General features: G+C 53.9%; 9 protein-coding genes across 9 annotated transcripts; 5 read left to right on the forward strand and 4 right to left on the reverse strand.

Annotated features, from left to right (window-relative positions):
• Positions 1-612: 612 nt before the first annotated feature.
• Positions 613-1,772, forward strand: CPAR01_01112 (uncharacterized protein; the record flags this gene model as incomplete). Its single annotated transcript, XM_060485402.1, has 2 exons — positions 613-1,174; positions 1,228-1,772. 2 exons carry the CDS (start codon positions 613-615, stop codon positions 1,770-1,772), a joined length of 1,107 nt encoding a protein of 368 aa, XP_060356259.1.
• Positions 1,773-2,435: 663 nt separating this feature from the next.
• CPAR01_01113 (uncharacterized protein) lies at positions 2,436-3,856 on the forward strand (the record flags this gene model as incomplete). Its single annotated transcript, XM_060485403.1, has 3 exons — positions 2,436-2,922; positions 3,292-3,737; positions 3,785-3,856. 3 exons carry the CDS (start codon positions 2,436-2,438, stop codon positions 3,854-3,856), a joined length of 1,005 nt encoding a protein of 334 aa, XP_060356260.1.
• Positions 3,857-4,082: 226 nt separating this feature from the next.
• On the reverse strand, positions 4,083-5,160 carry CPAR01_01114 (uncharacterized protein; the record flags this gene model as incomplete). Its single annotated transcript, XM_060485404.1, has 3 exons — positions 4,083-4,134; positions 4,188-4,796; positions 5,009-5,160. 3 exons carry the CDS (start codon positions 5,158-5,160, stop codon positions 4,083-4,085), a joined length of 813 nt encoding a protein of 270 aa, XP_060356261.1.
• Positions 5,161-7,646: 2,486 nt separating this feature from the next.
• Positions 7,647-8,198, forward strand: CPAR01_01115 (NUDIX domain-containing protein; the record flags this gene model as incomplete). Its single annotated transcript, XM_060485405.1, has 1 exon — positions 7,647-8,198. One exon carries the CDS (start codon positions 7,647-7,649, stop codon positions 8,196-8,198), a length of 552 nt encoding a protein of 183 aa, XP_060356262.1.
• A 708-nt stretch (positions 8,199-8,906) lies between these two features.
• On the forward strand, positions 8,907-10,128 carry CPAR01_01116 (ER lumen protein retaining receptor; the record flags this gene model as incomplete). The annotated part of the gene is made up of 4 exons (XM_060485406.1): positions 8,907-8,921; positions 8,983-9,067; positions 9,123-9,391; positions 9,439-10,128. The coding sequence occupies 4 exons, from the start codon at positions 8,907-8,909 to the stop codon at positions 10,126-10,128; spliced, it is 1,059 nt and encodes a 352-aa protein (XP_060356263.1).
• An 884-nt stretch (positions 10,129-11,012) lies between these two features.
• Positions 11,013-12,298, reverse strand: CPAR01_01117 (uncharacterized protein; the record flags this gene model as incomplete). Its single annotated transcript, XM_060485407.1, has 2 exons — positions 11,013-11,622; positions 11,745-12,298. The coding sequence occupies 2 exons, from the start codon at positions 12,296-12,298 to the stop codon at positions 11,013-11,015; spliced, it is 1,164 nt and encodes a 387-aa protein (XP_060356264.1).
• Positions 12,299-15,879: 3,581 nt separating this feature from the next.
• On the reverse strand, positions 15,880-16,959 carry CPAR01_01118 (uncharacterized protein; the record flags this gene model as incomplete). The annotated part of the gene is made up of 1 exon (XM_060485408.1): positions 15,880-16,959. The coding sequence occupies one exon, from the start codon at positions 16,957-16,959 to the stop codon at positions 15,880-15,882; it is 1,080 nt and encodes a 359-aa protein (XP_060356265.1).
• A 1,299-nt stretch (positions 16,960-18,258) lies between these two features.
• CPAR01_01119 (adenylate kinase) lies at positions 18,259-19,148 on the reverse strand (the record flags this gene model as incomplete). The annotated part of the gene is made up of 2 exons (XM_060485409.1): positions 18,259-18,911; positions 18,992-19,148. The coding sequence occupies 2 exons, from the start codon at positions 19,146-19,148 to the stop codon at positions 18,259-18,261; spliced, it is 810 nt and encodes a 269-aa protein (XP_060356266.1).
• A 2,296-nt stretch (positions 19,149-21,444) lies between these two features.
• CPAR01_01120 (uncharacterized protein) lies at positions 21,445-23,187 on the forward strand (the record flags this gene model as incomplete). Its single annotated transcript, XM_060485410.1, has 2 exons — positions 21,445-21,505; positions 21,614-23,187. 2 exons carry the CDS (start codon positions 21,445-21,447, stop codon positions 23,185-23,187), a joined length of 1,635 nt encoding a protein of 544 aa, XP_060356267.1.
• Between the last annotated feature and the right edge of the window lie 497 nt (positions 23,188-23,684).

The following is a 23,684-nucleotide window of genomic DNA, read 5'->3' on the forward strand; positions in this document are numbered from 1 at the left end:
ACCTCGACGCCATCTCAGTAAGATTCGATCATGACACAAGTCGGCAGATATTCCTGAATACTTTCCTTACTTGCACTTGTCTTCCCTTCTTTGCATGTCAGCCTTTTAAGTCTTGAAATATCAGTCTTGCCTTCTTACAGATATCATCGTACCTTCCCCCGATACCAACATTCCGCCAAACAGCTCCTCCTCGATCGTCAATCCAACTGCAGGAAACTTTTGGTATTTAATGAGAGAACAGGATATTTGCATCCTTTCTAGAGCGTCCAACTTTCAACTTGGCCTTCAACCTATCAACACAAGACCAGCCTTCGCCATTCAGACTCGGTCAACAGCAACTTTACTCCTCAGCTTCCTTCGGTTGATCGTTGCCCTCTGGGAGAGGGGGAGCCTACCTTCCCATACATCTCATTCACTCTTCCTAAATTTTCCATGAATTCATTCACTTATCTTCTCTAATCATTTTCAAGGCACAAAATCACTCATTTTCGACTTTACATCTCCAACCTATATCAAGCGCAGTGTCACATCCTCCATTTCATCATCGTCTAAATCACATCTACACGATTTAAATCTCTAATAAACACCATCTCTTAGCGGGACTCTCCCAGAATGGCTGACGTTGAGATGGCAGATGAGTCCATCGTCGAGCTACACCCCTCGTGGGATGTTGCTCTTATTGTGGCTCATAACAACACCCAGAAGAAATTCCTCGTCTCCTCTCACATTCTGAGAGTCGCATCCAAGTCCTTCGACTCCCTACTTGCTTCCAAGTTCGAGGAAGATGCCAAGACCCATTCCGGTTCGAAGCCTGACATCACCTTGCACCATGACAACCCCGACGCCATGAAGATAATCCTTTCCATTCTACACTACAAGCACCAAGACGAGTGGTACAACCTCAGTGCCAAGATGATTGCAGTCGTGGCCATACACTTGGACAAGTACGACTGTTCTGCGTCCCTGAGACTATGGGTGAATCACTGGCTCGTCAACTTTGGGCAGGTGCAGCATGGGGACGTTGGTTACCTCTTGGCAGCGACTGCGTACCTCGGCGAGTCGGCAAAGTTTCAAAAGATGACAAGATCTGCTATCTTGTATCTCCCAATGAACTTTGACTTCAATGCTTGGTATGAAGACGATATGGTGTCTGCCTTGCCGGACAACGTCATTCGTGAGTTTGCTAAGATGAGTAGGTTGAGAGGCACTTTGACTAATAGTTCTTAGGCAACATCGTTCGCAAGACGAAGTCAGTCAAGCAACGTCTGTACGCTCTCTTGCAGGGAACCATCATCGATCTTGGACGGAATCAATCAGAGATAGGCCTGATGGACACTTCCCGCTGCAGCAAGTGTCTCCGCACCTACAAGAGAACCCAGAACATCCGTTGCCCCAACTGCCCGCCTACCAGTGGTCAACAGTCTGAAGTCTGTGACTTTCCGGTCGTCTGTTCTCCCGAGACAAGAGTAGCTGAGTGCACGCTCATGTTCTTAAAGCAACAGCTGTACCCGAACGAAAAGGCATGGCGTGAGAGTACCATTGCCGACATCGCTCGCCGTTTCAATAAGATCAGGGAAATGAACACCCACCGGTGTGACTTTGACCAGAGGTGCCCCCTGAAGAAGCGGTTGGGCGAGCTAGACGACGCTGTGGTCGAGGTGATTGACGGCATCCGGGGCTGGAAGCTGAAGCTTTCTACCACTGATGATGATGCTGTCAAGGCTGACGGCGTGGACGAGCCCAGCAAGTCGTTGACGTGCGAATCAAAGTAGAGCGGTCAGGTGGTTTTGACGAATTTCAAAAGGCAAGTGGGTTAGTTGGTGATTTTGGCTTTCAGGACACGGCGGTAATTGGGCAACAAGAGCATTTTGATCTCAGATCATTTTTCCAGATCAGTTTAAGGAGTACCGGTCATAGAATTCCACTCAACAAGTCCTTTGGTATCGATATCATTCCACTGACCTTCTATGCTGCTCGAATTGTATATGGAACCGTTTGACACTTTTGTGCTGGAACAAGCAGGCAAACTAGCATAAGAAGAATCAACGGACGCTCTTGAAGCTTCCTGCCATATTCAAGTCGTCAAATGATTTTGCGTGTCAACGAACTACCTATACTACCTTACCCAATCTCGTTCAGGACTCAGGTGGTGGCTCCTTGGACAAGGCGGGTCTGACTCCCGCTCAAATACTACGGTGGTGGCAGTTGCGTTCGGGATAGACATCTCAACGGAAAGCACGAGACAGAGCACCTACTGCTCTAGAAGCTCCGCAGATAACATCCAAGCTTTTCATCTTCACTTCCTTCTTGAATCTCTCTATCCTCTCTGCCTCATCTCGCCATTTCCATACTCATCTACTGAACCGCGCTACTTTACCAATTAATCAAAAACTACCACGGCCTTTTCTACCGCGTTATCGCTTACACGTATCCCTATGGACGGCGAAAATCACCCATTTGAGAAGACGGTCAACAGCGCACAATCAACCGGGATGGTAACCCAGACAGACTCCGGGCAGCATCAGCAGCTCCACGAGGGACAGCCTTTGGGGGGCGTTCCCCAGTTCCCGGACGTACACCAAGTGAAGCACTTCACCGGGCAGTCCGAAACCATTTTCCCCCATGGAGACTTATACGTAATTCTCCTCGACTCTCGGAACACAATGCTCGCTGGCTTCCGCGTATCCTCCCAGATCTGCCGGGTTGCTTCGGCACCATTTGCGAAGTTGATCGATACAGAGTTGAGCGGGCAGGATGGCTGCAAGTGCATCTTCGTCCGTCTCTTACCTGGATCATGGAGAATTGACAGGCAAGCCCTCCGCTGCATACTTTCGGTCTTGCACCACACCAACAAAGATCAGTACATGAAACTCGACGTTAAAGAGCTTCTTCGAGTCTCGGAAACCAACCTTCTCCTGAAGTGTAACGACGCGCTCGCGCCGTAGATCGGCATCTGGTACCCAAAAGCCCTCCAGACCATTATCGATGGCGAACAGCCATCTGTTGTGGAGCTTGGAATGCTTTTGAAGTCAGCGGATAACTTTGAGGCCAAAGACGAACTCGTCAAGCTGAGGCAGTTTGCTATTCGCAATCTTCCGATACATTTCTGACAAATCTGGGCGAGAGACCCACTGCTCATGATTCTGGAAAGCAGCAAATCTCTCGGTAAGAGTGACGGAGTTACACTTTCGCTAGTCCCCGTTATCTCTTTCCTGTTCCCGCGATTTTCTGCGCCATTTAAGCTCGACAGAAGCTAGTATGTGTCGAATGCATGAAGCTAACACGATCCAGCTTTGGATAGGCTCCAGTTTGATGTCAACGAACGACTGGTACGAGCTTGCTCGCAAATTTGGTCTTTCGAGGGCCTCCTGGACACCCAGAGCGAAGGATATCTCATCGCCGGACGGCTCTGTCTCAGCTGCGGACGGCGACACCAGTTCAACGCCAAGGCCTGCCACATTTGTAACAACAAAAATCTGTACGATGATGTCTGTACGAAAAATTCTCGAGTCGGCGAGTACTTCAGGATCCTCGCGCTCCAGACGCTGTGGCCCACCGATATTTTGAACCCGGACGATGCCACTCTCTCGACGATTTCTCAGCGCGTCAGCAAATTGACGAGCTGCATCTCGCATAAATGTAGCGGCGGTTCCAAATGCCCCCTGGTTGTCCACATCCGCGCTCTACAAGGTCATTTGAACCGAAGCATGGACGATTGCGCTCAGAGTAACACTTCGGTAAACCTGGGGAGCACGACAATGTGACCATGACCGATATCAGGAAGATCAGCATGACGGAAGGTGGCGGTGCTATCGCGGATGCGGTGTTCGAGAATCTTGACGAGGACCAGATCTGAGACACGAGAGGCAGTTTGATATGGACAGCGAGGATGCAGAAACAGGTTTGGTTAGAAGCGAAAACTGGCATTTTTCTTATTGAAATCAGAGCTTTGGGTATTCCCTAACGCCACAAATGAAGACTGATCAGTTTTAAAAGCGGACACCTTGTCCGAAAGTTTGACACAAACGCCTGAGCCCATACACCTATCCGTGAAAGTCGTACAGCCGCCTATGCCTCTTGATTCAGAGTTCATCAGTAGGAACCCATTGCATCTTGCTGTCAATGAATTTATGGCTAGAGACTATCGTTAGCAACCAGTTAGTGCATTGGAGATTATGTCGACTTACTTCATGAATTCCTGATTTGTCAAAGCCTTCTCTCCATACTCGGAGATGAGCATCTCCTTGTACTTGTAAGGGATCTTGGCCTTGACACCCTCAAAAGTGGTATCAAGCAAGGGATACAGGAACGTATCGCGGAACTCGTGGCCATTCTTGGTCGCCAGCACACCCTCGCCCTCGGGGTGGTCCTCGACATAGCGAACGGCCGTAATGTCGATGAACAGCCCATTGTCCATGTCGATCCAGCGGGCGTCAATGACGTTGTCCTCGTCAAAGCTGTCCTGGCCCCGGTGGACGTAGTTGGGGTTGACCTCGAGCTGGAAGTAGCGGCCCTGCGGGATGGTCGGATACTTGTAGTACCAGGTGGTCATGTTGTAGTAGGCGGCGAGGAAGTTGATGCCGTTCTCGGTGACTTGGACGTCGGCGTCCGAGTCCCAGGGGAGCGTCTGCTTGTTCCACCACCAGCCGAGGAGGGAGCCGTGCATGAGCCAGGTCTGGACGCCGAGGTCGCGGAGGGTGGCGAGGTAGGTCTGGATCAGGACCTGTACTGCTTCGCGCTGGGCTGTTGCGTTGAGGGGTTTTGTGGCGAAGCGGGCGTCGTAGTGGATTGAGAAGCTGGTGTGGGTGTTAGTGATACCGTTGAGAATAAGGTACTAGGTCGTGAGGAAGGTGTTGGTGTTGGTGATCTTCATGGGATGGTTTATTAGAGTTTCGGGAAGACGCTTGGTCGCTTCTTTCATCTCATCCCCCCCCCCCCCCAAATATCATCGTCCCAAAGATATCGAAAAGGGCACAAAAATTGGCGCGAGAAGCATTTGATGACTTACTCTGATTCCTGAAAGTACTTGGGTGCTTTGCCCCGCGATTCCTTCCGCTCTTGCACACTAGGGGTTGAGGCTGAAGTTTTGTCTTGGATCGGTGTGGCTTGCGCGATGGTGAGACCAACGACGATCATCGAAAGGAGGCGTCCGATTTGCATTTTGGCTTGATTTTCCGCCGTTTTACTTTGGCTGATATCGACTTTTTGAAAGCTCCAAACTTTGTGCGACTTTGGCTTGTAGGGTATTTTTTGAGAAATATGAGTATTGGAGAGCTCCGGAAGTTGCGGTCGTTTAATTCCTTCTCAGTTCCTGTTCGTCTGAGGTGGGCAAAACGTCATCGAGAGGTGCGGTGCGGTGCGGCGATAAGCAGGCAAGCTTGAACAGGGAGCAAGAGCGCTTGATTCCTTCTTTCCCCCAAGTCCCTGCAGTATGAGAGATTCCGATTTTGCGGCGAGGTTGTCGAAAGTCGAGGGACGTCCGTCCAGGTGCAAGCCAAGAAAAACTTTGAGAAAGCAAAGCTCGACAGGTACACCAATCACTTCTTCCACCAGAGGAACAGCTCAAGAGAAGAAGGGAGGGGAGGGGGCCGCACTGGTTTTATCTACCTCTAACTATTCCCAATAGACATACGCATATGCATTCCTTCCATCCTCCCCCCATCATCCCGTAGTGTATGTACTGCGTGGTGTACGTACGACCCAATCCGCCGAAGAACCCGATGCGTGCTCCCGGTTACCCATCCAGCGACGGGACGGGGTGAGAGAGAGAGAGGGGCGGCGAAGGCGCCAGACCGGGGTGTGTGTTCAGTTCCAAGGGCCGAAGCAACAGGTTAGCAAGAGGAAAAGCATGCGTAAGACCCCCCAAAAACCTGATGTGATCAACAAGCTTAGCCTCCTCCGAATTCGAACGCAAGTTGCAAGCCCCCAAACGGCGCGCGGGCGGTATTGCGGCAGAGACTATGTCAAAAACCCATGTTCCCTTCTAATCCCAGTTCACCCCCACATGTACCTACGTACGCGCCGGCACTGCGACAACCGCACAAACGGCCGGACCAACACAGCAAGCCCTGGCTGTGTCCTACGGGCAACAACAGAGCAGAGTAGACGGAACCATCAGCGATGGGCGTTTGGTGGGCCGACTTACCCGCCATTGATGGCCCGGGGTGAGCTTGTACCGCCTTAGAGAGCGCCGAAAATGCTCACCCAGGGCCCAGGCATGGGGTGTGGGATGTTGGGTTTCCTTTGACGTGACGGTGTAGGTCCGTAGCAGTGTCTCTGTTGGTGCTTTTTTTTTCGGCTGGGCCGCGTCATATTGTGCCCCCCCATTTCTCCCACGGTGCCGTTTGGCGCTGCCGTGTGTCCCGCACCTCTTCCCGCACTAAAGATATCGCGGGCGGACCGGCATTGGGTGGCCCTTGCATACGTTGGGTTGCTTTTTTGGAATGGGAATATCCTATGGTGCTATGGTGCTATGGGCGATGACTACCTGACTGCCGCCCACATCCCGAGGGGGGGGGGGGGCGACTCCACGCAGCGTTAACAATGTGCTTACGACGTCTTTCTTAATTGTCCTTTGCTGCGCGCGGCGCAATGCTGTGGAATTTAATGAGGCTCAAGCGGGCCCAAGGGGGATACTGCTCCGATTGCTTTTTGGCTTCGATCTGTATCCCCATTTGGCTCATTTGGGGGACCGCTGGAAATTGCACATAGGACGGGATGGAGCTTTGTGGTTTTGCGCTCGGGTGGCCGCGTTTGTTGTCTCATCGTCGCCGGAAGCCGTTTGGCTTGATTGTGATTACAGAGTGTCATTCAACGCGGTGAGATGCGTGGCCTGGTTATTGGTCATTGCATTTCATTCCATCATGATAAGTGGCATGTGGGATCTCGGTAGTGCTATGGGCGATCCGACTCATGAATTTCGGTCAAGGCTCGAGAATGAGATCCTACTATTCTAGAGCATTATCCTCTGTCTGTGCTCAACATCCTGACTTGTCCATGAAGTGAAGATACAAGTGCAGCTATCCTCGTGGGTAGAGTTGATGGTAGAAAAGACTAAATTCCGGGAATTAAGCTTGTCAGCAGAGGTAGCTGGCACACTAGTCCCCGAGATACGTTATAGCCTGGGACGACATCAGAAAAAAGGCCATCGGTTGCACCGAGTCCAAAAGATGGTAATATCGAAGTTCATGCTCAGAGTCACCTCGGGCCCTACCGAATTTGCGGTACTGACACACTGAGTACATAGCACATAGTGTGGAGCGAATGCGATCGTCGACTTCTCGTCTCTTAGCACCTTACCCAGCTTCATTATCGCACAGTGGCTTCTGATTTGACAATTGGACAAATTCGTTGGAAATCTTGGCCTTCGTCGGCGACTAGCGCCATGAACAGCTGCGCAACCCGGTCGGCCTAAGAAAGCACGGCCGGCCAGCTTTTGTACGAATATCCGTAGACCGGCGCGGAAGCAAGCGAGACCAGGGTCCCCGCCAAAAACAACAGCGCCGAGCCTGTGCACTGACGACTCTGCAATACAACACCATCCTGCTAGATGGCCATGAGATCGACTCTGCGGGAACTTGGGAAGAGGACTCCGCTCGCGCTACCAATATAGACCGACCCAAGCCAGCGGGTAAGGCAGGCCCAAAATGGCAGCCTCCAACTATGTCACCAGGCAGTACGCCTCTGAAGCTTTTGTCGAGAGCTGTGGCGCAATCCCCTTCGACTTGTCCCAAGACCCGGCAAGGGTCTGCCTGATTCATTACCTATCCACAGACGAATGGCTCCTGGCCAAGGGCAGACGCAATTGCGGCGAGTCGAGGCATGAGGCAGCCTTACGAGAGGTGCTTGAGGAGACGGGCTTCCGCTGCCGACTTCTGCCTGTTGATATGGCTACGCGGGCGACGGGACCGGATGACGATGCGAATATCCCAGATCAAGCAGCCGCGCGTCGAGGACTCACGGAGCCGTTTATGCTGACGATGCGAGACGTTGATGGGGGATCTGGGGTGAAACTCATCTGGTGGTATGTCGCGACTCTTGAGGAGGGAACTGCGGAAGAGGCGGTCGGTGGGGAGGCTCAGTTTAGTGCGAGCTTCTTTGGTCTTGATGAAGCTGTACAGAGACTGACCTTTGAGGACGACCGAAACGTTCTGAGGAAGGCCATCCAAATCGTCAAACAAACAACCCTTGTGTCATAGGCAGCCAAGTTCGGTCAATAAGCAGCTTCTTCTACCTTGCTCATGCCCCCCGCCTGGAGATGCATTTCTCAATTGGGCATGGCCTTTGCAATACGCGCAGCAGCGCAGGTAATGTCGGGGCAATATCCACCCTTTCTTCACTGGCGCTATCCCTCAAGGTGGGGGTTACATAAGCGACCCTGCCAAATACGAGCCAATGGAATCTCTTCCTGTCAGGACAACGTGGCTGGGGGCCTGGGGCTGTGGTCACCTTCCCCCAGCACGGATAAGGCGCAGGCTCGAGCTGATAAGGCCAGCTGGTGCAGGTGCAGCTGGGGGGCGCAACTGCGTGACTGCCCGCGCGGCGTAAGAGCTGAATCTGGAAACTGGCAGGAGGGCACCTCGAGCTTCGTAACCTTCCCGCACTTTCAACTTGGAAATAGCTTCATTCCTCGGCTTGCTTATACCCATCTCACCCCTTCCCATCGCCGAGCTTCGCTTCAAACGGATCCGGCCTCTCCATCGGAGATTCATCCGATTCTATTCTCCCCCTTCCAGCGTGGGCAGCTCGCCGGCCTTCGTGTGATGTGAAACGGAGCTGCCGTTCCCTTTTCCCGTCCGTTCTTGTTTGCGTGTCGCAATCGCATTCCCCGATTCCCTCACACCAACCACATCACAACTTCTCTACACATCGGAATACGCTGGAAGCTCGACTTCCCATCCGGCACCATGACTGCGTGGAACGTACGTGCTGCGTCGACCTAGATACGTGATTCCCGAGGCAGTCCGCTAACTAGCTGGCCAGGTATTTCGTTTCATGGGAGACATCTCCCATCTCCTCTCCAAATGCATCCTGATGATTGCGATACATCGCAACAGGAGTGCTGAAGGTACGCTGCCCGATTTTATACCACGAATGCCTGTTGACTGATGGTGTCTGCGCAGGTGTCTCCCTCATCACCCAGGGTTTGTACGCCTTGGTCTTCTGCACGCGCTACCTCGACATCTTCTCCGAACAATCAGCATGGAACTTCATCTTCAAGATATTCTACATTTCATCATCCTTCTACATCATCGGGGCCATGCAGTGGATCTTCCCCCGCACCAGAGAACGTGAGCTCTCGTGGAAGGTCGGCGCCGGCGTCTTCGGCCTCTCGCTCGTCTTGTCTCCCTTTGCCATGCTCATCTTTGAGAGCTACTGGAGCTTCCGCGTCGTAAGTAAAGACCTCGCACGAAATGCTAGTCACTGCTGGTCATACAGCTGCTAACGTCATGCCAACAGTGGCTTTGGGACTTCAGCCAGATCCTCGAATCCATCTGCGTCCTGCCCCAGCTGCTCCTGCTTCGCCAGACCACCGTTCCGACCGTCATCGACTCCTTCTACCTCGTCACTCTTGGCTCGTACCGTGGATTATACCTGATCGGATGGATCACGCGCGAGCTCGATATCAACGACAAGGCGCCAAACACGGTCTCCGTCATCTTCGGCATTATCCAGACGGCGCTGTATGTCGACTTCGCCTGGGTATACTACACTCGCCAACGCGTCAAGCTCCGCAACGGTGGCATTGTTGATGCCGACGACCTGCGTAGAGGCTGGCTGCTCAACAGAATCTTTGGAAAGCGCATTGATGCCCACTCCGACGACGAGGAGAGCGCCCCTGCTCTCGGCGACGACGATGGCCAGGGCCGCCGCGGTGGTGGACGGCCCAAGTGGGGTGCCCGTGGCATCTCAGTCAGCGCTGATGAGGGTGTTCTGGATACCGACCGGGACAACCAGCGCCGGGATGAAGAGCTCGAGGAGGGTGTCATTGACCCCGATGCCAAGATGCAGGATCCCGACGAGCTCGCCCGTGTGCTGGACGATGATGATGACGACGATACGAACAAGGCGTCCGGAAGCAATGGCACACCCGCCGGGATCGACAACGGTTCTGAGTGGCGCAACTAGCCCTCGGGCCACATACTTGTCCCGTTGCTCGAACCTGGTGGCCTGAATATCTACATTCCTCGACTCACCGCGTCCCGTAAGGGCTCGGCTTCACACACTGACGCCTCGGAGAAGGCTGTCTAGCGCTAAGTGGACACGAGGCCACCGAAGCGGGAAGCGTCGTGCTAGCAGAAGTATTTGTAGTGAACAGCGTACGAGGGCCACAAAGAGACGGTCTTCAAAGCGGAGTTTTTGGACATGGTTCTCTTTTGAGGGTATAAAATTGTTGTACGTTTTACGAGAGAATCAATACACAGTTGACTTTCCATGATGTATGCAGTTTCCATTCATGTTCCTTGTGTTGGCAGCGTCATCTATAGTCTGCGCCTGGTGCCTCTTGCGTATATTTGCGGCATTCCAGACACATTCGTCCAAAATGCTGGACACTACTAATGAGCTTATACAACCATGTCTCGTTCGTGGACAGGCACGCCTTCTTCGCAAGCTGTCACTAGTCTCGAGTCAGGGGCTCGCCGTGCCTTCCGGGCGCCTCCCATTTCGTAGATCAAAACATCGCAAACTTGGGAGCTCCCTTGTCATAAGCGCCTCCAAACTCGCTCCAAATTCGCTCGAATATATCCAACACAACGCTTCGCCAATGTCATCGCTGTATATTATCGCAAATGTTCCTTCCCCAAAGAGTGAATTCGCACCAGGACCAAAAGTCAGACCAAGAGAGAACAGCGTTGACTCTTGATGAACGGTTCCAGGTGTTGAGGAGGGTCGATAAATACTCCAAATCGCTTCAACCAAAAACACAGAATCCCTCGTTTCATTACACGGGAATGAAGTATTGACATGAAAATCGCTCCAACAATCTACCGGGACGTCGGTTCGTCGTTGGATCAACCGGTCGTGGCCGTTGCGGCTGCAGTCGTAGTCGTAGTCGCGTTGGCGCCAATGACATCGTCAATATTCCCGCCAAAGGTTCGAATCTGTTCCACGCTCGTCAGGCTGGCCCACTGGCCCGAAAGCACGGCGCTATCGACATCGAACCCGCCAGACGCGGTGGTCTGGTTGATCCCCGTGGCGTTCTGCAAGTGACAGAACTGCGCCGTGCCCTTGACGAGCGCGACGCCGACGCAGATGCCGCCGCCGTCAAGGAACACGTCGTCGCCAACGGCGTCGCTGTAGCCCTGGTTGTACTGAGCGCAGAGCGTCATGCAGGTGAGCATATCCGGGACGGTCATGACGAGGATGTCGCGGAGGTACGGGTTGATCCCCTGGCGCATCGGGTAGTACGTGTTGCAGAGGACGTCGAAAGACATGACCTCGTCGTTGTTAAAGCGGATGGGGGAACCAGAGGCGTCGTAGGGTGTTACCGTCGTGTTCACGCCCGCAGTAGCTAGCGGGCAGTACGGGTTGATCGGGGCGGGCGAAGGGACGCCGAGCTGTTGGACTACGGTTTTTGGTTCGTTTTCGTCGGAGGGGCTGAATTTCGCAAAAAGGAGGACGCTTTCCGTCAGCCTTCGAGGCTGTCATGACGAAGACGGGGGAGGAGGAGAGACAAAGAGTTGACAGGAGGAATGGGTGGAAAGGTAAGGTAGGTAAATAGTAAGCTCGTTCGTCAGACGTACCGGTTAGCCAAACCCAACGCCAGACCCACGGCGATGGCGACGCCGACGATGATGACTCCCAGTGCGACTGCGGCCCAGAAGCGTAGCACGGTCAGACCCAAGATTGTCTTCCTCGGGTGCTGCTGTGGCCCCCTCCCGCCGATACCATCAAACCTCTGCCTCCATGCCGCCAAGGTGCCGCCCTGTTGCCGTTCGGGGTCGGCAGGCGCCAGAGCCGGCGCCGAGACGCGGTGGTGGTGGCTTTGTCCTCGTGCGGGCACTGGCGCCGGTGTGACAACGGGCGCCTCGGAGCTGATTCTCGACTCTGGGTAGGGCGGCGAGGCGTCGGGTATGTCGTCCCCTCGGAGGTGGGCGCCCGGCGGGTAGGAAGTGAAGGACTCGATTTGCTGTATCCTGGGGGAGGAATCTATGGGCGATTGAGCCTCATTGTTTGGTAGTGGTGTTGTTGGTTGGTGTTGCGGTTGTGACGGTACGGAATTCGGGTCGATGGTCACGGTCCCGGGTTGACGCCGTTCGTGGATCGGGATGATGAACTTGTGCTTCTCCTCCTCCATCTTGACATTGCAGGCCCGCCGCGCGGCGGGCGGCGGGGATTTGTTTGAAAGATTGGGAAAATAACGCAAAAGTCGTCCCTCAGTACCGCACGTTCCTGGCTTCTTCTAGATGTAGTTCGTATGTTCGTGGTGATTCTTCCCGGCCGACCAAAAGAAGCACCTCACAGCTGCTGGCGCATGCAGGGGCCCGCGCGTAGGATTCGAGGTACGTCCCGTCTCTGCAGGTCCTGAGGCCCTTCTTTCGTCTTCCCAGGCGACGTTGGGGAAGGGGATAAAAAGGTAGGGTATGGGAGCTACGGTAGGGCAGATAGACAGTCGTTTCTCGATCGGCGGTCCCTCACTTTGGTGTATCCGTCGCCTGTATCCGTCGGTAGGCAGAAACGAAATTGAAAAAGGATAAGCCTGGATTAAGGCAGATGAGGCGGCGGGAAAATGGGAGAACCCAGAAGTGGAAAACCGTCCGTCAAGCAAAGATACGTGGGGGGGCCAAGGAATGGAGGACTGGTCGTCTTCGAAGGCGTTAGAGTGGCAGCCGGGTTCCCTGGAAGCAATGAATCCGTAAGAAAAAGGGGATGTAACGTGGAGTCTGGAGATGGTGTGCTGTTGTTGGTCGTCTTCGTCCAGTCTCTCTTGCCAGGGTCGTTGAGTCTTGAAGAAAGGTCGTCCTTGCCAAGTTCCCAAAGCTTGCTCTTGGATATAAACGCGCCAATGAAGGTTCCTTCCTGCTTTTTTGACTGTGCTTTCTTTCAACTGAGGAAAGTCCCAAAGAGCGGGCACTGCGCAGCTCAGCTCCTGCGATGGGGACGTGGAGGGGATAATATGGAAGGAGTTGGTTAAAAAGCCGGGATGAAGGCCTCGGGCGTTCCCCGGACAGGGGCGGGTGGGCAGCGGGCGCTTGTCCTTGAGTCTCACGCCTCTTTCTACGGAGTGCAACTCTCCCACTTTCTCAGATACTCAGACTTCTTAGTGTATGGAGCACGCTACTACTGTACATAGCATACGTCCAGAATGCTACACTCGAGCCGAGCCTGGGGGGATCGGAGCCCAACACACTATGACACTGATTGACAGACAGCGTGTTTCCGCAGTCCTGCAGCAAAAAGCTGATTTTAAGATGTGGCTGTAGCCGATACAGTAGTGGACCCAACGACATGGGTGACCATGGAACGGGGAAAAGGTCGGACTGAAAAGCTTCCCATGGGCCATGACGGCAAAAAGATCCAAATTTAACCCTTGGGGAAAACTCGACCTACGTCGTATTCCCGCAACAAGCTTCGCTGCTTCACGGCTGCTCCTCGGACCATTTGGAAAGACAGTCGACACAGCGATATGCAAAGCGTGCGAGAGATACAGAGAGAGAGAAGTGGAAGAAGAAAGAGCAGCAGCAGCAGCAGCAGCAGCAACGACAACAATGATGCCTAGACTTGGAGACCATTGCTTGGCAGAGAGCCAAAGGCTGACGCCCAGCCCTCCTTCGAGCCATTCCTTGGGAATCCTTCTTTCGGCATTTGGAACCGATGGAACGACGATTACATACGCTGCCACGAGTCTGCTTCGCTGCGAGCCTACAAGTCTCTCTCGTCCTGCAGGGGGTTGCGATAGCGATGACCCCCGTTGGGTGAAATCGATCATCCTCCCGCCTTGCGTGAAAAGGGGAGTTCGTCCGGGCTCCCACTCGGGGGAAATGTGGAGGACCTGTCTCCAAAAAGTCTCCACGCACCTCTTTTCGGTCCGCTGACGCTCATACGCTTTCGCATCGACGCAAGACGCTTGTTGAGGGGTGGGGGGGGGGGGGGTTGCACCTGCTTCTCTGAGTTTTGTTTGGTTTGGGCTGTTGAACATGAATCAAATGAAAGCTGAAGGGAACGACCACCCGGTCACCAGTCAAGTCTCCGTCTCAATGGTCGAGAGAGAACTTCTGCTTTTCTGCGCCCGCAAAGACCCCCCTTCGTCTTCATGCTATGATTGCTATCTAGGGCTGACGACGTGGTATCCGGCAGACGCTGATCGATTCCATTAGGGCATGAGATGCGAAATGAGACAGACAGACAGCCTGTTCGTCAGGAAAGCCAAAGACGAATAGTAAATACCCAAACACAAAGCGCCAAGAAGGGCCCGGCGAAAAATTGTTGAAAAACAACAGAGGTAGGGAAAAGAGGAAGAAAACGCCCAAAAAAAAGTCAACATGACTTAACGTCGGCCAAAGCCCGGAGCAGCCGACCCCTCGGGATGCAAACTGGAAAGTGGTCTGTCATCTCGGGGTCATTGTGGACTTGGTCCTTAACGTCGTGGGTAGGGCCGAGTCGACCGACCTGCCGACGGTCGACCTGTTTTTTTTTTCTCCACGGGGCAGACGGGGCGGAGGAGGAAAAAGCGGATTGTCCCGCCACGAGGTCGCGAGAGCTTTTCTTTTTGTCTAGTTTCCCCCTTGCCCCGGTTGCGACTCGCGGGGGGAAAAGATGCTGTTGTGGATTCTGGTATGATTTTGGTTAGTACCCGTAACTCTCGCCATTTTCTCGCGAAATGATTTCCGAAGATATGACGGTCACGTGCGGGCGGAAAGCTGCCAAGATGGGACGGTGCGTCCACGACCATCCAGCGGAAACTGGATTGAGCTTGCATGAGGTTAAGTCGACGACATTTGTAGTCATTTCTGCCTTTATTAAATTCGCCGTGTTATTTGATGTTGGTGAATAGACTAACAAACGCTTTTTGCAGGTGGATTTGCTATGCGGGACCAGGGGGACACCGCAGCCATACTTAGGAATAAGAGAGTACTACACTTGATGTTCAGTTCATGTTTGTGATATGTTCGGATCTTGTTCAACCTCTATCGTAGTATTCGTGTTACAGGAGGCGTGCTCTCTGCGGTATCTGGTTTCGATTGAACGCTTCATTCAGCCTTCAAAACTCGGAAGCTCCTGCTGAGGACGCAAATGTATGACAAGTTAGCGTGCCGTCCATTGCTTAAGTTTTCTTTCCTTCCATGCCTCTCGAGGTGTGTAATGTGAGAAGTGAACTACATTACACAGTTGATTAAAGTTGTGGTATCACAAGTAATACGGCTAGAAATGTAGGCAAGAGAGAACTTGTTGGCGGCAGTTCATTTCGTCACCCACTGGGAGACTTGAAGGAACGTCACTTTCCAAAGCATCAAGCTAACTAATTTCGACCACCAACACATGGCCAGGTGCTCCCAGATGTAATTATAGAGACCAATTTAAGAAAGAGGTGAGGATTAAAATGCCTTTTGGTAACCGAAACCCATTGGCCAAGCCGTTCCTGTGTCTTTTCCTTTCTCCCAACGCTGGCATTACTTGTGAGCCAGGGCAACTCGTTTTCTTCACCACAAGAAGGCTGAGAACATGTCCCTAAGCACCGCGGCGAGTTCAGATTCTTTCCAAAATATGATGAGGAGTAGGAAGGTTTACATTTGAGAAGAACCTTGAGACGTCTGCACCGTCCCAAGAACAAAAGGACTTTGCGTCCCTTACTCAACAAGAGAATACTCATACAAACTGGTCAATGTGATTTCCAAACGTCTCACTCAAAAACTATCACCATATACGAAGACTATATTCTCACCAGTCGCCGCCTGCTTCCTCCGGCAACCCAACCATCTCCAAGCTCAAAGCCCACAATCTCTCCTCTTCCCCCCTATCCCAAGCCCACGAAGCATACCCCTCGCCCGCCCATCCCAGATTCTCCCCTGTCTCTCCCTTGACCTCACAGTCCTCCAGATAAAACGGTCCTCTCCCTTCAAACTCCTTCCCCAACGCAGCCAGCACCGCCGTAGCAGCCCCTTGCGCGGGACTCTTCACCGGCTTCCACGCCGCTTTGTCCCCCTTAAGCGCCTCCATCTGTTCCTTCACCTCGACCTGCAACCCCGTCATCGCCGTGCCCGGGTGGACGCTATACCCGTGGATCCCCCCGCCTCCTACTCTGACCCCATACCGCCGGTCCACGCCGTTAGCCATGAGTATGTTGGCCGTCTTGGACTGCCCGTAGGCTCTGTACCCCTCGTACGCGCCGGGCCGGGAAAAGTTGACGTCGGACCAGTTCATCCCCTGCAGCCTGTGGCCCGAGGACGTGACATTCACAACCCGCGCCGCGGACCCGGGCGTCGATGACGAGGCCATGAGGTCTCGTAGCTCCGTGAAGAGGAGAAAGTGCGCGAGGTGGTTCACCCCAAACTGCATCTCGAAGCCGTCCTTCGTTCGGCTCCCTTCGGGGGTATACATCACCCCGGCATTGTTAATCAAGATATCCAACCGGCCACTGCGCCTCTTGAACTCCGCCGCCGCGGCCCGTACGCTGTCGAGGCTGGCGAGGTCCATTTCGAGGAGATGCACATTTGGCGCCGAGGCGAGAGACTCGCCTTCTCCCTCCTCGTTGTTGTCTAAGGCGGCCCGCGCCTTGGAGAGGTCTCGCGCCGTGCCGTAGACGGTTGCGCCGGTTGCTGCGAGGGCTTTGAGCGTCTCGATGCCCAGGCCCGAGGAAACGCCGGTGACAAGGATGACTTTATGCGGGAGTTTACCGACGAGGTCTTGGTCTTGTACGATTTGGAGGGCCGTTGGGCGGGCGTCGCCTGGCCCGGCGAGGTTTTCGTATTTATGCAGCTCGGTGTACCGACTAGGAGGAGGAGGAGGGACTTGAGACATGATTAATGTTGAAGGCTAGGTATCGAAATGGAATTTAGGCGTGTAAGTGTAGATAGAATCGCGTTGTTTTCTAGGAGAGATTAATACACCAGAAGACCGAGCTCGCGTTGAGACAGAGTTCACCAGCCCAGGAATCATCATCAAGCCATCTTCGTACATATATACATATATACTCATCTATCAATCTCTTCCACGCCAGACGACACTTTCAGGGAGGTTGCCGCAAGCCGTAGACCGTGAGAACTTCCGCCTTAAGTCCGACCATCCGGTAAGCAGCAGCAGTCAACCTATTCAATAACCTACAAGACTTCGAGGCTGCCTTGGCACCACTAGCAAGCCTACCAGACTCGTCGTCTGACAGAACAAAGGGCTTGACCATGCAAGGTGGTCGGTGTGCCCCGGAAACCCGCAGCTTTCCTCCGAGACTGTGGACCCTGCATTAAATCCGGGCCGGACCTTTGGCTGCCACGGTACGTCACGGTAGCCACGGGACGGCAAGCTCAAGTCTACCCCCTTCTCCCCGCCGAAGAATATGGAATCACTCGGCGCCGGATGGCGGCGGGGAGGTATCCGGAGGTGTCTCAACAGCCTCACAGTACCTTACAATGTCCCGTAGATGTGTGTACGTGTGTAGTCCGTCGAACCAGAGAGATGAGAGGGGTCTCGGACCAAAGGGTGAACCGCGTAACCCAAGAGCCGACCTACCACGTTGACCGCGGTGTCGCAGTGGCTCGGGCAGAGAGAAGTGCTTGTTTGGATGACAGCAAGGCACCCTTGCCGCCCGATGGCTATCTTACCCCGCGGCATACGTTACAGCATCTACTAGAATACTACCCGAGGTCTAGTTCTACCCATCATTCATGCAAAGAGGTACCACTTTCGAAGTCGACCTTACTCGGAAATCCGACTTTCAGATGGTTGCAAGACTAAGCTGTTTTAGTTGCTTGAACTTGAGGGGAGTCTCAAACAAACTCGTTTAGACTTACCTTACGTACAAAGGTTTGGCGGGTTAGCATTACGCGCCTACTCACCTTATCCAATCGTGTGTACGTAGGAGGCAAGTGACCGTGCAGAGCACAGCCAGGAGATGCGTGTAAGAGATGAAATATTTGTACATTGTTAAAAATACTCATGATAACTATCGACATTTCAAGCTGCAGACTGTTTGCGCTGCATCCGCCCTGGGGGATTATTCCCGTCCGTCCGACCTGCCCGTTTTTAGCCATGGGTCTTTCTGGCCAGCCCGAGGTATCTTGACCACGTATAACTCCTGTAGATATAACAAAAGATGAATTCAAATCAATGAACGAAGCGCTTCTCGAATTCGTCGAAGAGCAGGGGACTGATTTCGTCGCTGCTCATGCCCTCGACCTCCCAGAGAACGCCCTTCTTATCGTAGTGTTCCAAAAGAGGCTCGCTCGTCTCCTGGAACTTGCGGAAGCGCTCCTTGTACACCGCCTCAGTGTCATCCGGGCGCTGGGTGAGGGGCTCTCCGGTGACATCGTCTTTGCCGGGAATCATGGGGGCGTTGAAGGATGTGTTGTACACGCGTCCCGAGGGCTCGTGGACCCAGCGGCCCGAGATACGCTCCATGATGACGTTGAACGGGGTCTTGAGCGACACCACCAGGTTGATCGGAATCAACTTGTCGCAAACCGCCGCCTGGGTGGCAGTCCGTGGGAAACCATCCAGAATGAAAGAGGCGTCGGGGTCTTCGGATGCCTCGGGGGGCCCATGGCTGTCGAGAGCTCCGGTAGCCGTGACAAAGTCATCTAGCTGCTCTTCGTAGAACGAGTCGACTGCGGCGGCGGAAGATGACAAGGTCATAACCTGAGGCCTTCTGCGGCTGTTGAGAAGCCAGCCGTTCTTGTACATCTCGTTGGAGATGAGGCGCATAATCAGATCATCAGCCACGAGTCCGCCGGACTTCATGGTGTTCTCGACCTTGATACCTGCAAGAAGGAGAGGTCAGCATGGGTAGGAGGATGTGTAGAGCAAGCGCTGGCAGGCAGCAATAGCATGTGACACTTACCGAGGGGGGTCCGGAGCTTGACATTGTTGCGAAGCAGGTCTCCGGTGCTAATAGACTGAATCTGGGGAAACCGTTGAAGGAGTCGTTCGGACTGCGTTCCTTTTCCAACACCGGGGGCTCCGACGAGAATAACGCGGGCAGCTTTGCGGAGTCTCATAGTATACACGAATCAATGAACGTTTGGCGCAGGTAATGTGGTTGAATTGAGAGTGACGGAGGAGGGGTTGGTTCGAGGTATATCCGCAGGTACTACGTATCGGTAGCTTCGAAATTGGCGGGAATGAGATGGCGCTGGCCCCAAATTGTGCGGGGGAAAAGGAACGAGTCGGAATCGCGAGACCCAGACGGGATCGTGTTCGGAGGGTATTCAGGAGAAAGCCATGATCTTTACAGGACGACGGACGTTGGTATATAGCGACAATCTAGGGAGGGGAGGAAGAAGAAGGAGGAAGAAAAGAGAGAGGAAGCGCAAAGGTTGAGGTGGTTGTGAAGGAATGCCGAAAAGGAGGGTGGAGAACAGCGAGCGGACGTAGAACCGCGGTGGTGGGATGCAGGCGAGTGCAGCGACGGGGGGTGCGCACCTCGGACGGGGATGCTTGGAAATCGGTCGATTTGACGGATGGGTGTTGAGGGGACCCGAGGAACGTGTGTCGACTCTGGCTATGTGGCCGACGGCCGGATCTCGCTGTCTCTCTCTCTCCTCCAAAGACCCTCCGCTGGTTCTATCCGTAGAGATTGGCAGCGTGGCAGCGTGCTTGCTGGTGTCAATCTTCCTCCACCGGTGCGCCGTCACTGGCTCGACTGAATTGCTGGCTTCTCGGGGTGGGTCGGGATTCGCAACTTCACCCCCGTCAAGTTGGCAGCTGGTGCTGGACCCTGAGCCTTGGGCTGGTTGGTTGCTTCCAAGTTTGCCTCGACTCGTCGGTCGGCCGGTCTCAAGCTCTAAAGTCCGGGGTACGCTAAGGCAGCCAGGGCACAGTGTCTCCGAGTCTCGTCACTCTTCCGCTGGTGCTGGTGCTGGTGACGATGTTGAGATAAGATAGCATCTACGTACCTCGAGAAGGTCGTAGTCTGGTGCCAGCTGGCAAGGGAAAGTGAGCAGTCGAATGACGAGCTTGTGATTTCCCACCAAAAAAATGTCGAGCGGAGTCGGGAGAAAATTCAGGGAGTCTTACGGATATTGTTGAGGGCGCTTTACGGTTTGCTATTAGCAACACTACTGCCACAGCCAGCACATACGCAGTAGGCAACATTCCGATGCCGCACTTGGATTGTCCGTCAGTCATCAGTGATTGCCCAATTGTTTGCTCAGTGTTTCGCGCCACAAACTCTCCTGGTCAGAGAAAGCTACCAGTTGCACAGCGATGGAGGAGGCTTGACGTTGGCGATACAACGAGACAATATCCCTAAGTTTTCTATGTCTACTGCAATGGCTTCTTGACTCCTATTCTAGCAGTTCAAATTGTCAGCTACACAAGTAACAACAGCCCAGGAACTGTGCCAGGCTGCTGCAAATTGACCACTGCGGACGGCACTGCCCGATACCGCCAATCTGTCTCCTCCACATTGCCAAACGGCATCATCTGAGAAGCCCACGTAACTTGTAAGAAGTTCAAGTTCCAACAAAAGGCGGATGGCCAGGTTCAGCCCACAGAGTTCCTCGACAACGCACTGCCCGGTAACTAGTTGCCGGTTGCTGTCTACTAACACCGACACGGGTTAAGGGAGCGATTTGCACAGCCCGAAAGCCCAGAAAGTCAAGCTTCTGGTAGCTAAGGCCAGGATGACCCACCGATCTACAGGAGACGGCCGTCGTCTTTGGCTCATCCTTGTGGCGATGGTGCCAGACGAACGAATGAGCGGGTGGAAAACCATACAAACAGTGGTCGAAGCCAAAGCAGCAGCACACAAACCAGCTGTGCCAGCCCAGAACTGACAAGTGGCACGGGCTCGGCCCAGCATGCCTAGGTACGTATCTTCAGACAAAGTGAACCGGGATCTGAGGTGGTCCCTACAGGTCTTTCTAAGGTTCGAAGGTACATACATACAGTGCTGTGGTGCTTGCTCAGCATCTCCATCCTCCCGCAGTGCCAGCGGCCAGCCCGCCTTTCATTGTCTGCAAGCGAACCCCGAGAGAAGCAAAGGAGGCAAAACCCCGTGATCTCGCACGTGCTGTTTCTGGTAGTCTCTGGGCCCCCCCGGCCATGGGTGGTTTCGGAAGCCAGGGACAAGTCGTGGTAGCATTCCATTTGATGCGATCGGTTGCCCTCCATTCCAGAATTCTTGAGTTCGTTTCGCATCATTGTACATCTTCCACTTCTCCATCATTGTCTTTAGTTGTAGTATACTGCCCACCTCCAGATAGTCGCCCATGATCGCTATTCTTCGGTAGTCCGCTCTTTATCCACAACAACTCCATCAAACTCTCTTGATTGCCAGTCAACCGCTGCAGAATGAGCGCCTCCGCCAGTGTCGCTCGTCGGGCGGCGATTGCCAACCCTCTCCTGGGCAACGGTAAGTTCATCCCCTGCGTATGCTTCCTGCCCGCTCACCCATCTCCATGGGCTGTCTTTTTTTGTGCCGGACTGGACACGCCTGCAATTCTTCTCTAACATCTTCCAGCGCGTGCGCTCTCTAGCCTCGGTGTTTCGTCAGCTGTGCTCGGCCGGAACGCAAGACATCTTCCTCGACGAGTAAACGCCCTCGCCCTCCTTGTACCTGTCCGTCATCTGGGTACCGACCACCACAACCACGGCCAGTCCTCCGGCCCGCCGCCGGGCTTCAATGTCGAAGCGGCTAAGAAGCCCCTGCCCAAGGAAAGCACCCCGGCGGCGAAGACCGACTCAAAGGCTGCCGCCGAATCCAAAGATGCGGCTGCGAGTGAGAGCAAGTCATCCAAGGATGCCGCGGCAGCAGACAAGGCTGAGACCGACGCATCATTGTCGGAACTAGCGGCCGCGAAGGGAACCTCTGCAGATGCCGAAAAGACCGCCAAGGAGAAATTGACACTTTGGCAAAAGGTCAAGAAGGAGGCTCACCATTACTGGGACGGAACGAAGTTGCTCGCCACAGAAGTCAAGATCAGCACTCGGCTTGCCTTGAAGATGGCTGCTGGCTACGAACTCAGTCGGAGAGAGAACCGCCAGTTGCAACGTACTGTCCAGGATCTTGGACGTCTTGTACCCTTCTCTGTCTTCGTCATTGTCCCTTTCGCCGAGCTTCTGCTTCCAGTGGCTCTCCGCCTGTTCCCCAACATGCTGCCAAGCACGTATGAGGGACAAAAGTCAAGAGACGCCAAAGCGACCATCCTCAGAACGACGCGCAAAGAAGTCAGCCAGTTCTTGCGGTCCAGTCTTAAAGAGACTGGTCTGCCGTTGACTCCGGCAACAACCCAGAGTGAGGCATTTACCACATTCTTCCGGAAACTTAGGTCCTCCGGCGAGTCGCCCACCCGCGAGGACATCATCAAGGTCTGCAAGATCTTCAAGGATGACTTGACCTTGGACAACCTCTCCAGACCCCAGTTGGTTTCCATGTGCAGATACATGAACCTCAACACCTTCGGTACCGACAACATGTTGCGGTACCAGGTCCGTCACCGCATGCGCCAGATCAAGCGTGACGACAGACAGATTAGCTACGAGGGTGTTGACAGTCTCAGCGTCGGTGAACTGCAGATGGCTTGCGCTAGCCGCGGTATCCGCACAGCGAGCGTCTCTCCCGCGAGAATGCGCGAGTACCTTCAGCAGTGGCTTGACCTCAGACTGAAGGACGGCGTCCCCTCCACTCTGTTGGTTCTGAGCAACGCCTACATGTACGGCCAGGTGGCTGCACACAGCCAGATCGAGGCCCTCGTCGGTGTTCTCTCGTCTATCCCCGACGAGCTGTTCCACGAGATCTCCCTCGAGGTGTCAAGCGCTGAGGGCGCCGCTACCAACAAGCAGCGCCTGGAGGTTCTCAAGGAGCAGCAAGAGCTCATCGATGAGGAGAACAGCCAGAACGAGGAGAACGCGAGCTCTGGTTTTGCCACCCCTCGCGATATTGACAACATTGACGAGAAGGAAGAAAGCCAGTCAGCGGATGCTCAAGCTGCTACGTCTACCCAGGCCAAGGAAGCCAAGGAGGCCGAGCAGGAGATGTTGATTGCCAGAGATGGAAAGGCGCAGGTTGAGAAGGCGGAGAAGAGCGACAAATAAAGCGCTCGCAGCTGTAGACAAGCATTATCTTTTTCTTTGTTAGACGTGTATGGCATAAGGCTGGGTAGCGTGTACTAAAAGAAGAGGGTTCACAACACCCCCAGGGAACATCACAGGGCACTAGAAAGATCCATCTCAGGAAGCAAATAGATTTCACTACTGTATAATGGTGGCCGTTGTATGCGTTGCTAGCAAACTTTCCCCCATAACGACTAAAATTCTCAGACAAATCTGTCCAAAAGCCATTTAGCTCTGTAGTTCGTTTCGCTCATCTGAAAGAAGAGTGCAGCTGGCCTGAGCTTCTAGTGTTACGCTCGACGATCCGAGGCAACCCCCTGGTCTTCTTCTGTCGTCTGTTTCTAGGTTGCGTCTGCTTTGGCTGGCGTCGTCATAGCCCTCCGGAACTGGAGGTCTGATAGTGTTGCACGGCTGCTAGCGAGTTACCTCATCGCTTACCGCTTTCAGGGACAAGTGTGGGTACCTGCCATCTCCCCGCT

This window comes from Colletotrichum paranaense, assembly GCF_030867605.1.
Source record: "Colletotrichum paranaense strain IMI 384185 chromosome Unknown Scaffold_1.1, whole genome shotgun sequence".
Lineage (NCBI taxonomy): Eukaryota > Fungi > Ascomycota > Sordariomycetes > Glomerellales > Glomerellaceae > Colletotrichum > Colletotrichum paranaense.